Consider the following 14,545-nt stretch of genomic DNA (forward strand, 5'->3'; position numbering starts at 1 on the left):
CTGGATTGCAGACAATTGTTTTAAGTTCCATATGTACTTCGGCTGTCGGAATGGATTGTTAGTCAATGCCTTCACATCTTAATCAGATCCTACTTGTCCATCGACGACACTTGTCTATGTACGTGGAAGTTTGCACTTCAAACATGGCTACTCAGTCAAATGTGATGAGGTTGTTGTTCTGAGTGATGTAATTCAGAGTGTTACCTACTCATTTCGGTATGTTGAGGACTACTAATTAAGTGGGTATTGAAAAAAATGATTATTTACTCCATTTCCTACTGTGAATGGGATAGAAAAGACAGGTGGAATTGGGAAGTACAAAAATCTAGTTGACTGAGATCTATCAATTGCACGCCCTGTTACATGAGGCAGCTCACTTGTCCAAATCTTATTTCTTTCGCTAATTCATCAGCTAGCCTTCTTTCCAGTTTCTATTACCAGCACCTCTTCTTCTTCTTCTTCTTCTTCTTCTTCTTCTTCTTCTTCTTCTTCTTCCAAAATCGTTCTCAACAGAACGTGTAAATTACAATGTTATGTAATTGAAATACGTAGATGGTTCTAAGATTTCGTATTCATCGCTGTCGTTACCATAAACTGTACACCTTTACATGAGAATGGGAGTCATATTTGGAGTTTCGTATTTTTGTCATTTTCTCCAAATGAATGCCAAATCACCTTCCAGAATGATCAATCTATGGAAATTCAGCATCGGATGGACAATAGAAGTCGTGTAGAATAGGCACTGAGAAGGAATCTAGTGTAGATATTCGCCTAAGGCAAATTAACATTTCATTCGTGTAGATGAAGAAAGTTCGAGCCTTATAACAAAAACACTTTGTGTTGCGATTTCACCATATTAAAACAAATTGAAGAAATCAACTACTTTTATTTCAAATTAGATATACTGCTGCATATCTGTATCTATGAATCAAGTTCTCTTATTGAATAGTTAATTGGCATAACTTCCACATAAACGTACATTGTGAGCGATTCATTTAACCTATGTAAACCTTCTCATTAAGCTGAACACAAGTAGGTTTCAACTTTTAATACTGCTACATCTATTGGACCCAAATAGTATGATTTTTATAATTGGTAAACATAGAACAATGGTGATTGATCATTTGACCGATACTTCGTACACTTAAGAAATTCCTTAAAATGTACCAACATTTGTCTAGTACAGAATATTAATAGTGATTATATGATGAAATGTTTGATTACTTCCAGCGCTCTCAATCTGCTACACTTGAAGAGAGTTCAACTAATCTGTGAACGTATTGAACACTCAGTAACACAATGATCAACATGCTAACTATTCCTATACGTCCTAACCTTACGGACTAGCATATTAAAAGAGACATCGAACCAATAACATTTAAGTTTCTCCCCAGATGGGAAATGTGACATGAGGGCGAAAATGGGTGCTTTTGGCGAGAAAATAAAAAATTCAAATATTTTCAAATACAATTACAAAAATAAGGCATCTACCAAGTGAGTTCTCAAGATCTAACATCCCCATATACCCGTATACAAGTAGGACATACTCATATCAGCTAGTTCACAACTTCTACTATCATGTTGCCAAACCTACTAAGTAATCCACATTACAACATCATGTGAGGATATCGTTTTATTCATATGACCATATTACAGTAAAGAGAATGCACATGACAAATTTATGCACTTCATACATTTCAGCAATACACCTTTTCAGATAACTACACACAAATAAATTCAATGCTTAAATATTTACGTGAATAAAGACAACCTCTTAAACTGACACAAGACTAATAATTGTAGTCAGTCAGTCAGTAACAACGTGGAACTTCGTACGTACCTACATCAGTTCGAGTTGACATGTCACACTAGCACAGAGATGCAGTTATCGATTCAAATCCCGTCGTGGAAGAGGTAGTAAAAGTATAAATAGTAATCGGAAACATTAGGGTTTGAACATGTTATTCAACGAGTATGATCGAATACTAGAAGCCTATGAATATCCTCTACCCTTACCTGCCATGTTTCACTGCCATAAAGTAGGACGGAACAAACTGCTGCCCAGTAGACCCATCCTTTGGTTGGTAGACAGATATCTCGCCTATTCCATAAATGACGCAAGTTGGCGAAAGCTAGTTGAGCCTTCTGTATCCATGCTGAGATTTCATCACACATCAAACCACAAGGGCTGATGAGACCACCAAGATAAGTGGAGCGGTCAACATGCTCAACTACTTCACTCCCTATCATTAGTTCAGGTGGCGATGCAACTCAATCCTGAAGCAACATTTTGCATTTCGAAGGGGAGAATCGCATCCCGAACATGCTTGCATTGTTGCTTATAGTGGTCAGAAGACTGCATTTTGTCAGAGTCTTCACCAAATAGAACTATGTCATCGGCATATTGTAGGTCAACAAGTGAATCTCCTAGTAAAAGTTCAACCCCTGTAAATTTAGATGAGGAAAGTGTCATCTCGAAAAGCACGTCAAAGATAAAGTTAAACCAGGATGGAGAGAGTGGACAGCCCTGACGAACACCACTTGAAGTAATCAATTCTGATGATAGTTCACCGTAAGCTCTCTCTCTCTCGACCAGTTGTTTTCGAGTAGAGAGCCTTTACTAGGTCAATGTACTTCTTTGGTACTTCTTTCAGAGACACACACTACAATACAACAGAGTCAAATGCCGCCTTAAGGTCGAGAAATACTACGATGAATGTGTGTTTATGTCCTAGGACCTGATGTAGTGTGGATATGTGGTCTATACAACCATGTCCAGGTCGGAAACTAACATGGTTTTCTCTAGTCTGTTCTTCATGAGCTTTGGTTAGGCATTGAAGTATTATTGAAGCTAATATTTTGGACACTATATTAGTCCGACTGATTCCTCTGTGATTGTCACAAGAGGACCTTTGCCCTTTCTTATAGACTAGCACAATGAGTGATTGAGACCCGTCAGATGGGATTATGTCCAGTTCCCTAATTCTACCTAACACATCAGTCAATCTCGCTGTTAATACTGGACCACCATCCTTAAAAATTTCAGGAGTAAACTTGTCAGGACATGCTGCTCTCCCTCACTTCAAATTTCCTTTAACTTTTTCAACTTCTTAATGGGTCGGAGGACCTACATTAACTTGCCATTCAGGTAGACCGGAGATTGTGGGAAACCGAAGTGTGGATGAAGGCCAGTTGAACTGATCCCTAAAATGTTCTGCCCATCGATCCAATCTGCTGCATTGAAAATGTATGATATGTCCATGCTTTTCTGAGATTGTTTCGCTAACAGTCGTGTTCCTAATAACGGTTTCCTTAACACGTTTGAACAGTTGTCTGCTGTTATCTATTGCCGATGTCTTTTCCACCCATCTGTCTTGCTTTCACTACCCACCACTATTCACGATCACTGTGTAGGCTTCTTGTCAGATTGCGCTTAAGCTGACTGCGCTCTTTGTTATGTTCAGTGCCAGATGGAATGAGTTTTCAAGCATCTCTCACTGCGGTAGATGCTGATGGGATCCAGTGTTTCTCTCTAAACTTATGGTTTACCGTACTTGCAGATATCACTGCTGTTTCTACAGATTTTCAGATACCATTCCTCTCTGGCTCAGGGTGGGCATCACATACATGGCTGCCCAACTGTTCTTCTAGTTGTTCCTGAAATATACTCTTAGCTTGACTATCATTAAGTAGGACCCTAAGAGGTTTCCTTGCAGCATTTTTCCTACGTCCAGTAAGACGCAGTCAAATACGCGCTCTTCTGTCGAACCCATTCATCAGTGGCTGATCGATTTGTGTCCAACGTTAGCACGAATTCCGGAATCGCCATGACAAAAGATGATTTTCCTTATGCTTAAAGTTAGTATTTGTTAGAAACGGGTAGTTATCTGAACATAGCTGCAACAGACGGTTGCCATTATCTGTTCTTTGAGACACGACACCACATGATCCACACAGATGTCTTTCCCTTTCGCTTACTTTACCTATTTAAGCATTAAAGTCACCGGCCACTATTACTACATCAGAGCACTCAGCTTTTCGGAGAAGGTCGGGGAAACTCTCTGTAAAACTCATCTTTTGCATCATCTGAGCTGTAGTCAGTGGGAGAATAGGCAAAGACGACAAAGGGGCAACGACCAGTGTCCCTATCTTTCCGAGTCCTTACTGTCCCGTTAAGTCGGACAGCGCACAAACGACTGTCTACTGGGATCCAGTCTAAGAGAGCTAGTTCTGCCCTGTGACTCAATGCTATACCTACGCCAGCGAGACCACGGGAAGTAGCATCAGGGCTTCCAGATACACGAAGTGTGAATCGAGTCGGTTCTTTATTTTGACATGATGAGGTCAAATGAAAGAAACTACTCGGATCCTGTATACGTGTTTCGGAGACGCAGCACACATGGATGGCGCGAGATTCTAAAGCCCTATCTAAGGAAACCTGTTGTCCTATTTGGCACAGTGTTTGGACGTTGAAAGCTCCTACGTGTAGTTTAGAGCGTGGGTTCAGGAGACCAGGAATAATATTCCGCAGGCAGGGAATAGGACCGATAAGCTTCTAGATTACTTGTACGGTTTTATGCTTCATTGCTCCTGTCAATAAATCACTATTCTCTAATTAGCGGTATCATTACGTTATCGATTATTAGAGCACAAGGCCGCAAGTTATAACAGTTTTCGAGTTAAAATAATTTACTTTTTTAAATCATTATTCATATGTACAATAAATAAACATAAAATATATAAGATTTTTACTTTCAATAATATCAGTTTATTTGGTTAAAGATTGCCACCATCTTCAAAAGACTAATCCATGAACGGTGACTACTCTTTTGAATAAATTCTCTTTGGGTTCTATAATTCATATGGTTAGGCTAAGGTTAAAGTACATCGTTCAAAGCATGTGAACTGTAAGATTAGTATCAGAAGGGGTTTTGTGGAGATTGTAGTAATTTCAATAGTTGAGATCATGATTCAATTGAAGCTAGACTACTATGGAAAACCTAGAAGCACTGGATGGTCGTTTCGTCCTATTGTGAGACTCCTCAGCAGTGCGGATCCACAACCCCGCCCAGCAGGATTTGAACCCAGTATGCCGACTCAGTGGTCTAGTGGTTAAGCGCACACACGAGAGACTGGTAGGTCATGGGTTCGAGTCCCACGAGGCAGAGTCGTGGATGTCCATGAGGAAATGTGAATACGAATAACCAATATGATGTAATAGAAAGATTATAACATTAGATTACGTAATACGAGTAATAACAATAGATTTAGTGAATGTAATTAGAGGATTAAAATGTTTTTGTTACACTAATTAAAGTCATAGAGGTGTAAAAATAAGTCAGGTGATATGATGAGCATTTATAAATAAAGTAATGAGAATATAAGACATAAGTAATTAAAGGGAATGTAGTAATTATCATAATAATAATTAAGGTCAAGGTAACGATAATGACAGGACGTACTTCTTTTATATGCATAGTTCTGGTTTGAGGTCATAAATGGTAGGAGCTTCGGCTATTTTTAGGAGTTGGGTACAAAGAAATCTAGGTAGATTTGGATGTATCGTATATACAAACTTAAAATCAAACTGTGGATCTGTAGAATGATTACAGTCGATTAGGTGTTCAAGTATAGAACTCCTAAATATTTTCCTCTCATCATTATAGAACCAAACTGGGATATGTTCCCGTATCCGAGTTGAAAGCGAGCTCTGGCTACGGCCAATGTACCTTGCTCCACAAGAGCAGGTAAACTAGTAGATGCACATGGAAGCGGCCAGACGTTTAAAGATCCCTATCATGTTCAAAAAACTAATCTATGAAAGAAGAATATTCTTATCGATAAATTCACTTCACGTTCTACAATTCATAGATCCATATTAATAATCCCAAATGATGGTCAGATTGAGGGCAAAGTACATCGTCTAAAGTTAAAGTATGTGAACGGTGGGATTGTCAAACAAAATAAAATAATCAGTATAGAGTTGTGGAGATTGTTGTGTTTAAATTGATATCATGAATGGATCAAAGTTAGACCATGAATAAAAACCTAGAAGCACTGGACAGCTGTTTCGTACTAGTACGGGGCTCTTCACCAGTGCACATCCACGATCTCGTATGCAGGATTCGAACCTAGGACCTTCTGTCTCGTGCGCGAACACATAATCTGTAGACCAGTGGTCCGATATCCAACGGTATTAATGTTGAACTTGAATCTACACACCATTGTCTTCAATGAGTAACTGGTACATAACAGACATGTTGATACGACTCATATGGAATGTTAACTTGAATCTGTGTATATGTTAAATGAAATTGTTAAGTGATCCATGATCCGAATAAATATGGGTCAGATAAGGTGAGAGAGAAATAACAGTGCAATTCTAATTCGATTAAATGTTTAATGGGAGGATATATTGTGTAAAAAATGATTAGCAAGACATAATAAGGTGGGATGAATGAGAAGTGAATGAATCATGTATGAGGGAGAATAACAATGATTGACGAAACGAAGATTTGTGAGTAAAGATAACAGAGACAATGACATTTGACTATGAAAGGTCGTGAGTATAATAGTGAAATTAGGTCATTCAATAGCTAAGATTACTATTGATTAATTGGCCTTGAGTTTGGCCAGTGGAGGAGGAGTGATTGAAGATATTTCTTTTATACACAGAGCTAAGGTTTCTTCATCCATATGGTTCCTAGCTATTTTATCTGTTTGAAGGACTTAAAGTTCGACAGTGTTTTGCAAAATGTTGCTGACTCGATAACTAATTGGAAAGGAATGGTTTATGCTGGGAGTATGTTATGTCCGGATAGCGATGAGTGGTAAATTTCGGAATGCATTTATGGACCGATACTATGGGTATAGTTTTATCCTATAATTGTTAATTAACTAAACTATTCATATTCATGTTTCTCTTATCATAAGCTTCATTTTAACATGTGAACCATTATTATACGATTTACCTCCCTCATTCACAGCCACATTTGGCTAATTCTTGTATGTTTGAAATAGACGACTCATATCGCAGAGGCTCGGATTGGTGTTCTGGATTTAACTGGCTGGGCTAGGCGGGAAGCAGGACCAATAAGGAATTTAGATTGCTCGTACGTGTTTTATGCGTCACTGGTCCGATCGATAATTCACTGCTCTCTAATTGACGGTATCGTTACGTTATAGATTAGCAGGGTGCACAGGCCGCAAGTTATAACAGATTATAACTAGTTTGTACTAAATGGGTCAATATAGAGCTGTTCACTTTCTTCGCTAAACCTTTTTTAACCACTCTGGGAGGTATTCACGAACACGGAAATTAATCATTATCATTGTCCCTACAACTGAACAAAGAAGAAGTGTTTCATGAAAGTGACTGTTGTCCAACCGATGCTGACTTTCCGCAGACTGATCACTTTGGAGAGTGAATTGGTATTGTTTTTGAGAAAACGTCAAGGATACGAAACTCCAAATATGACTCCCATTCTCATGTAAAGGTGTACGGTTTATGGTAACGACAGCGATGAATACGAAACCTTAGGACTATCTACGTATTACATTCATTTATTTTAAAAACGAATACCTTTTGTTATTTCTTTGTCCGAATAAAGATGTTCAAATTCATATAAACATCAAAGTTCTGGATAGGAGATTATATGTTTAGCGCATCGAATCTTACACTACCTACTCACCGTAATTTAGAAAATTAACCCAATATGAAATCTATCTTTGTGTCTGATTGGAAGCATTCTGCACCACAAGTGTTTTCCATCCTCCTTGTGGTTGAGAACACTGACAACCATTAATTTACCCACATATAGAAATTGCAATCTTTTACACACACTCACTCACTACCCGGTGTATTTTGCCTCTTTCGTGTTTGTAAATTTTATTGATTATTAACAATTCATTCTCCCAACAACTGGTGTTCTCGCTTCTGAATAATCGCAGTAATACTAGGAGAATTGACCTGACCAAATACTCAGTTAACGGGACAGCATATATTGTAGCCAAATAAACAGCGAATAACATCTGCAATGAGTCATCTATCGAAAATAAAAACCGAATCATGACTAATCAAATCCACTCATCATTCAACCGATTTCCGACTGATCAACTCACTCAATATCACTTCGTCCTATGTAACTCGTATTGTTTGTATATTTTAATTCATCATGTCATCACTGTAGACGAATTACTTTCATTTGCCATTTCATGCATAACTCAACACTTTCATAGAAATCATTGACAGCATAAAGAATATGTATTGACTTCTATTAAAAGTAACATTCTAGTGATTACATGATTACAATGTGAATGATGTGAATGGAATATGGTTGCGTTTGTTTTGCAACTGTCTCTGCAGTGAATCAATGAAAATACAATAATCTTACTAGAATGTCAACCTGTATATATCTGCAGTATATTATTTCATCTCTCTCTCTCACTCTTTCTCTCTTCCTCTCTGTCGGTCTCTCTCTTGCTCATTGTTCATCATCCCGATTGTTTACATCTAATTGAGTGCTAATGAATGCGACTAATCAGTTAAGAACTATTTTTAGTCAACTTAATTATCTAAATTATATGCTAATTCATTTTAATACCGTTCAGTGTTATTGATCATTCCAAGTTGGTTAACTTGTATACTCATCATATACTGATCAACTAAAACAATGAGAAACACATATATATATATATATATATCAACACCGATGTTGTTGTGATAGTTTTGACCAATCCGTTTGAAGTATGTTTGCTCTAATCAATATTGTTGAGTTCAGGTCGCCATTGTTATCATGTCTGATGTATCGGCTTGTGTTAATGTCGACTCGTCGAAATCTGTCTCAAAATAACTCCGTGAATCATGTCCAAGATCACATCGTCATTAGACCACAATACAATCAACTATGTACTAATTCCTACACACACTTCACAATATCGCATATGTGAGAAAATACATAGAGAGAGTTACAGTAAAGAAACACACTGAATACAATTCGACTGAAATAACAGAAGGAATAAAGTTGTCATTCTGAACGAAGCTCATACCAGTCATCCTGGTCAAGTTCCATCATGAATCAATAGAGAAAATGTTGACCTAATTAATAATGTCACCCACTTATCCTGTCATACCAAATTTTATGAGATACAGATAGTGCATACAATTCCTGTAAGTATAATTTAGTGTGAATAACAAATCAGATGATCTGTTTAGAGTCAAATGGGATTGTTGATGAACTGGTAAATTGATCTTGGTAAAACACTTGTAAACTAGTGTACACTACATTGAATGAATTTCCTCATATCACATTATAATCGTATTAGGAATAGTGAAGTGATGACATGATCTACAAGACACATTGGCATATGTATTTAATAATAGTGAGAAATAAACACGTTATCGTGATTGTCGAAACCATTGACAATGCTTCAGCTGAACAACCTTAACCCATGAACGATGGATAAACAAATATATTACTGACAATTAGTAACAGCAGACTGATGATCTACTGGTAGTCTATGTCGGATTATCGAATCATACTAATTGTAACCACACAAAACTCGTTTCATCTTATCTTGAAGGTGAATATCGAGAAAATCATTGACTACAGTCTCGAATTATGTCTCGTCTGTTATTCTTCATGAAATCTGGATAAAGTAATTTAGGTAAGTAGTACAGACTCTCCATCAAATGTACAATATTAATATACCTACTCAATAACAGTTTGTTTAGCTAATATCTCAAAAACACTCTTACGATTAAAGAGACTATCAGTATTTAATGACGAAATTCAACGATCCAAATGAAATCAAGCAATAATAGACGATTGGTATCATGATGAATTGAATCATACCAAAGTTGCGATTTCACAGTCGATATATCTCCACACATACATTGTATAGTGATCAGATCAGCCTTTAAATCAAGTCAACTATGTTAACATTTGGTAACTGTTTTCAGAAACCTATGTTGATACTGAAGATTTATTAGATAGAATTTATATTGATTGAGATCATGAACCGACTGATATTAAGTCACTATTCAAAACCCAAAAGCACTGGACGGCCGTTTCTTCCTATTATGGGACTGCTCATCAGTGTACATCCACGATCCCGCTCGTGGGATTCGAGGATTCAGGATTCGTGGATTGGTTGAGGTTAGACGTGAAAACCATTGGATACCGGCTCAATGGTTAAAAGGTTAACCGTTCGCACGCGAAACTGAAGGCCCTGGGTTCGAATCCCACGAGCAGGATCGTTGATGTACACTGATAAGGAGTCCTACAATAGGACGGGACGGCCGTTCAAAGCTTCCAGGTTTTCTATGGTGGTCTAACATCAATAGATTCATGATCTTAATCAAAAACTTAATAATCTCCGTAACCCTATACTGTGAATTTATATTGATCGAATTTCTCTTGTAACTAACTATTGTTGGCTTGCCACCATATTACAATCTCCTATCACTTCTATACAACTAATTAAAGCATATCTATCTGACATGTACTACAAACTTATCAAATCATTTAAACAAACTTAATTCATTAGATTTGGTTTTGTGTAAAATATCCATCTTCTAAATTTAATCAAATGAAGTTGAATATAACACAATTACATGAATAGGACATTATATTTGAGTAGTTATAGACTGTATTCACACAGATATATTGTAAGAAAAGTTTGTAGTGAAAGTGAATAACAATCAAATCATATTGATGTGTTTACATCAAGTCAACTTGAGAAGAGAGAGATATATATATATAGTACAACACATGAACAAATTGTTAAAATAAATAGTCTTATTCTATTTCAATCAGATCCATATTGTTGAACACTTCAATGTAAAAACTATTGTAATCTATTGATGATAAGATTGAAAGAATTTAGAATTTTGGTTTATTTCTTCTATACAATTCTACTATAGTTTGTATATTGTTACCACGATTGAGCAAACGAATAAACATATATGATAGAAAAGTCAGAATGAATACACATATCCAAGCAACATAATAAACTAGAAGACGACAACTAATATGCATATTATCTAGAGCTGGATACATACTGTATTGTAATTTATTGATTTGAACTTCTACACTATAGGATAAATAGAAGATTATAATGAATTCATTATCAGAATGGGTATTGTGGAGATTTTAGAAATTTCACTGGTTGAAATCATGAGTCAATTGAAGTTAGATTACCATGGAAAAGCTGGACATTAACACCGTTAGATGCTGGTTCAGTGGTCTAGTTGGTTAAGCCTCTAGCGCGAGACTGATAGGTTCTGGGTTCGAATCTCGTGGGGGGGGGCGATCGTGGATGTGCACTGCTGAGGAGTCCCATACTAGAACGAAAAGGCCATCCAGTGCTTCCAGGTTTTCCATGGTAATCTAGCTTCAATTGACTCATGATTTCAACCAATGAATTCATTCATCAATAATATTAAGGTAATGGTAAGACAAAATATGTAAACTCATTCATATTAAGAAAGTAATGAATAGTGAATTGTATACAATATGTCAGTATAAAAGATCAGATATTATAAATAAGTCTCACGTCACTATCATTCAATATTGTACACTTATAGTTACATTATTATTAACATTTATGAGATAAGTTTTAATTTGCTCTCAGTACTGGTGAATGATAATAAGTTGAGATAGGGAAAACCTTTCTATATAACCTTGATGGTGAATAATTATATCTTACGCAATTGTTTCAGGTTGATTTAGGAAAGAATAGGGTCTGTTTGTCTGCTACAAATGGTTCACACAATTCTCTTACTTACGGTTTATTCATAAGTCGATGAACCACCATTGAATTCACTTCGATTAGAACATGCATCATAAATTATTGAGAAACCTCTTCGTTTAGTTGCATTCTCTCAACTGAATCGAATTCGTTACAAAGCCTCCAAAAATGTTTTGGATCAGATCAACGACCAAAATACTCAAAGTTCAGTCATTCAACTTGCACAATACAATATCATTAGAAAATAATGAAGATAAGAGTTTGTTTTGTCAGTGAAACATCATTGATCTGATTAGTTACAAACATGAATATTTTGATATGAAGAAACTTAACTTACAAGATATTGTAAACGAACACCAGTAGACCGCATATGAAAATTGAAACCAGAAATCTAACTGGTTTCGGTTTCCATAGGAAGGCGTCAATCATAATTGCCACTGGTACAACTAAATTCTACAACAATAAAATTGGGGGAAGTATATTTCATTTGTGTAAGATTTATGTGAAACATATTGTCAATTAAGCCTTAATTATTTATTATTCTGAAATGTAATGATCACAATTCTATGCTAATTCGGAATGGTTTAGAGTTAGTTACTCGTTACGAATTGAATTATGTGACAGATTGTCATGGTTCAGTGTTTTAACGCTGTCTAGAACTATATAATCAGGAGTAGCAAAATTATCAAGAAAAAACTAGCCCAAAGGGGGGTTTTGTATTGTGTTTTCGTTCAATTCTATTAGAGCATTTCATTAAAATGGAATGTTTGATATTTCGTCGGGCAAGCAATCAATATATTATTATCAGAAGGGGTTTTGCAGAAATTGTAGTAATTTCAGTAGTTGAGATCATGAGTCAATTGAACCTAGACTACCATGGAAAACCTGTGAGCACTGGACGGTCGTTTGGTCCTGTTGTGGGACTCCTCAGCAGTACGCATCCACAACCCCGCCTCACGGGATTCGAAACGGATCATTTGTGAGATAGTAACTCACTGGTGACAATGGTGGATGTGTCGCTCAATTTCTTGGATTAGTTGAAATGAGACATTAACACCGTTGGATTCCGGCCAGCTCAGTGGTCTAGTGGTTAAGCGCACGCGCGAGATTGATAGGTCCTGGATTCGAATCCCGCGGGTGGGATCGTGGATGCCCACTGCTAAGGAGTCCCACAATAGGATGAATCAGCCGTCCAATACTTCCAGGTTTTTCATAGTGATCTAGCTTTAATAGGCTCATGATCTCAACTACTGAATATATTATTAACATATCCTTTATCAAATATCTGTCTCACGTTGACATCGTTCAATTTCATTGATTACAATATCTCTGTAGAATTTATAGTCAATTCGAAATATATAATCAGAAGATGCTAACTTCTGGCAGGTAATATGAATCAAAAATGTTAGGAATCGTTTAACAATTAAAGATTCGCTCCAATACTTTATCATAAGTTCAATTCAGTTCATAACAATAAGTGTCAAAATAGTCCTATTTGTAGAATACAATACTTAAGGAGTATTTCATTACTGTGTTACACTGACATAAAGAAAGAATGAATATATACAAACAAATATACTTACAATGATAACTTACACACATATAATTGAACCATAATGGTAATTTCTTCAATTCCGGATTACAAGTTAAAATGCCCGGATGTAATACCATAACCAATAAATACATCCATAAAGCTACCTAATCCCATTATTTATTATAGACCAATCGAAATATACATGACTTACCCAACTATAAGTTAATACAAGTACATAGAAATAACTATGTATTTTATCCCATTTTAACCATTGAAATAATGTAGCTGTAAGAAAGTATACAATTGATAAACCCTATATAATAATAATCATAATCAATGTAATAGTTCAATCAGTACTTACCAATGTAATTACAGTAAGTGATTTAAATAAACTAACCAATTTCACAAAATCAACATTCTCATTTGGATAAAAATATTGATAACCGATCACAGTAATAATGATTAATGAACTTAGAATTAATAAACGATAAATAATAATGATGATTAAGGTTAAAGGATATTTTGATAAGATTGTTTTAATAGTCATATTCAGAGAATGATAGGATAATGAATAGGACTTATGTATTAAATGTATTAGATCACGTCTATGATAGTTCTTATTGTATAATTTCTGATTTATTTATATTAGATTATTCCATTGTATAGATTAGTAATTGGAGAATAAGTCTATATATTATTTAATACAGACATATATACCCATCTAACCGATAAAAGTAGATTATATAATTAGTTATAATGACTCAAAATGATAATTAAATGAGTCTCTGAAATGATCTTTTAAAAGTATGTTAAGAATGTTTATATTAATTAAAGATGAATATAGATCACATGATTGAGATAACTAACTAACTAACTTAACACTTTGGAAATATTATGAATTGTGTTAGTGTTCTCGGTGTTGTATCTGAGACTATTGCTTTATTCTTTGTTGTATGTTTTGGCCTACACTAGTTTGTATATATAAGATAGAATGGTTAGATCATTTACGAAGTCTAAATATTCTAATTGATTACGTGTTGTTCATTGTATTCCAAGATTTCCTTCAGATGTCAGGGTTTTCAGAATCTAGTCGACTACCAGAAGAAAGAGGAAGGGGGAGAGTTGACAGCCTTGTCTAATTCCAGTCCTTAGTTGGAATGCATCTGTCAGCTATCCATCATGCACTACTTTGCACTATAGTCCGTTGTATGAATTCCGGATAATGTTCACAACGTTCTCAGGTATAATATAGTGTCAAAA

The 14,545-nt window shown here is 35.8% G+C and overlaps 1 protein-coding gene across 1 annotated transcript; it reads right to left on the minus strand.

Annotated features, from left to right (window-relative positions):
* Positions 1 to 10,611: 10,611 nt before the first annotated feature.
* On the minus strand, positions 10,612 to 13,901 carry MS3_00008949 (uncharacterized protein). The gene is made up of 5 exons (XM_051217290.1): positions 13,647 to 13,901; positions 13,497 to 13,598; positions 13,348 to 13,449; positions 12,089 to 12,204; positions 10,612 to 11,094 (listed from the first exon to the last, which is right to left on the minus strand). The coding sequence occupies exons 1-5, from the start codon at positions 13,830 to 13,832 to the stop codon at positions 10,884 to 10,886; spliced, it is 717 nt and encodes a 238-aa protein (XP_051064671.1). The 5' UTR covers positions 13,833 to 13,901; the 3' UTR covers positions 10,612 to 10,883.
* Positions 13,902 to 14,545: the final 644 nt, after the last annotated feature.

This window comes from Schistosoma haematobium, chromosome 5, assembly GCF_000699445.3.
Source record: "Schistosoma haematobium chromosome 5, whole genome shotgun sequence".
NCBI classification, from domain to species: domain Eukaryota; kingdom Metazoa; phylum Platyhelminthes; class Trematoda; order Strigeidida; family Schistosomatidae; genus Schistosoma; species Schistosoma haematobium.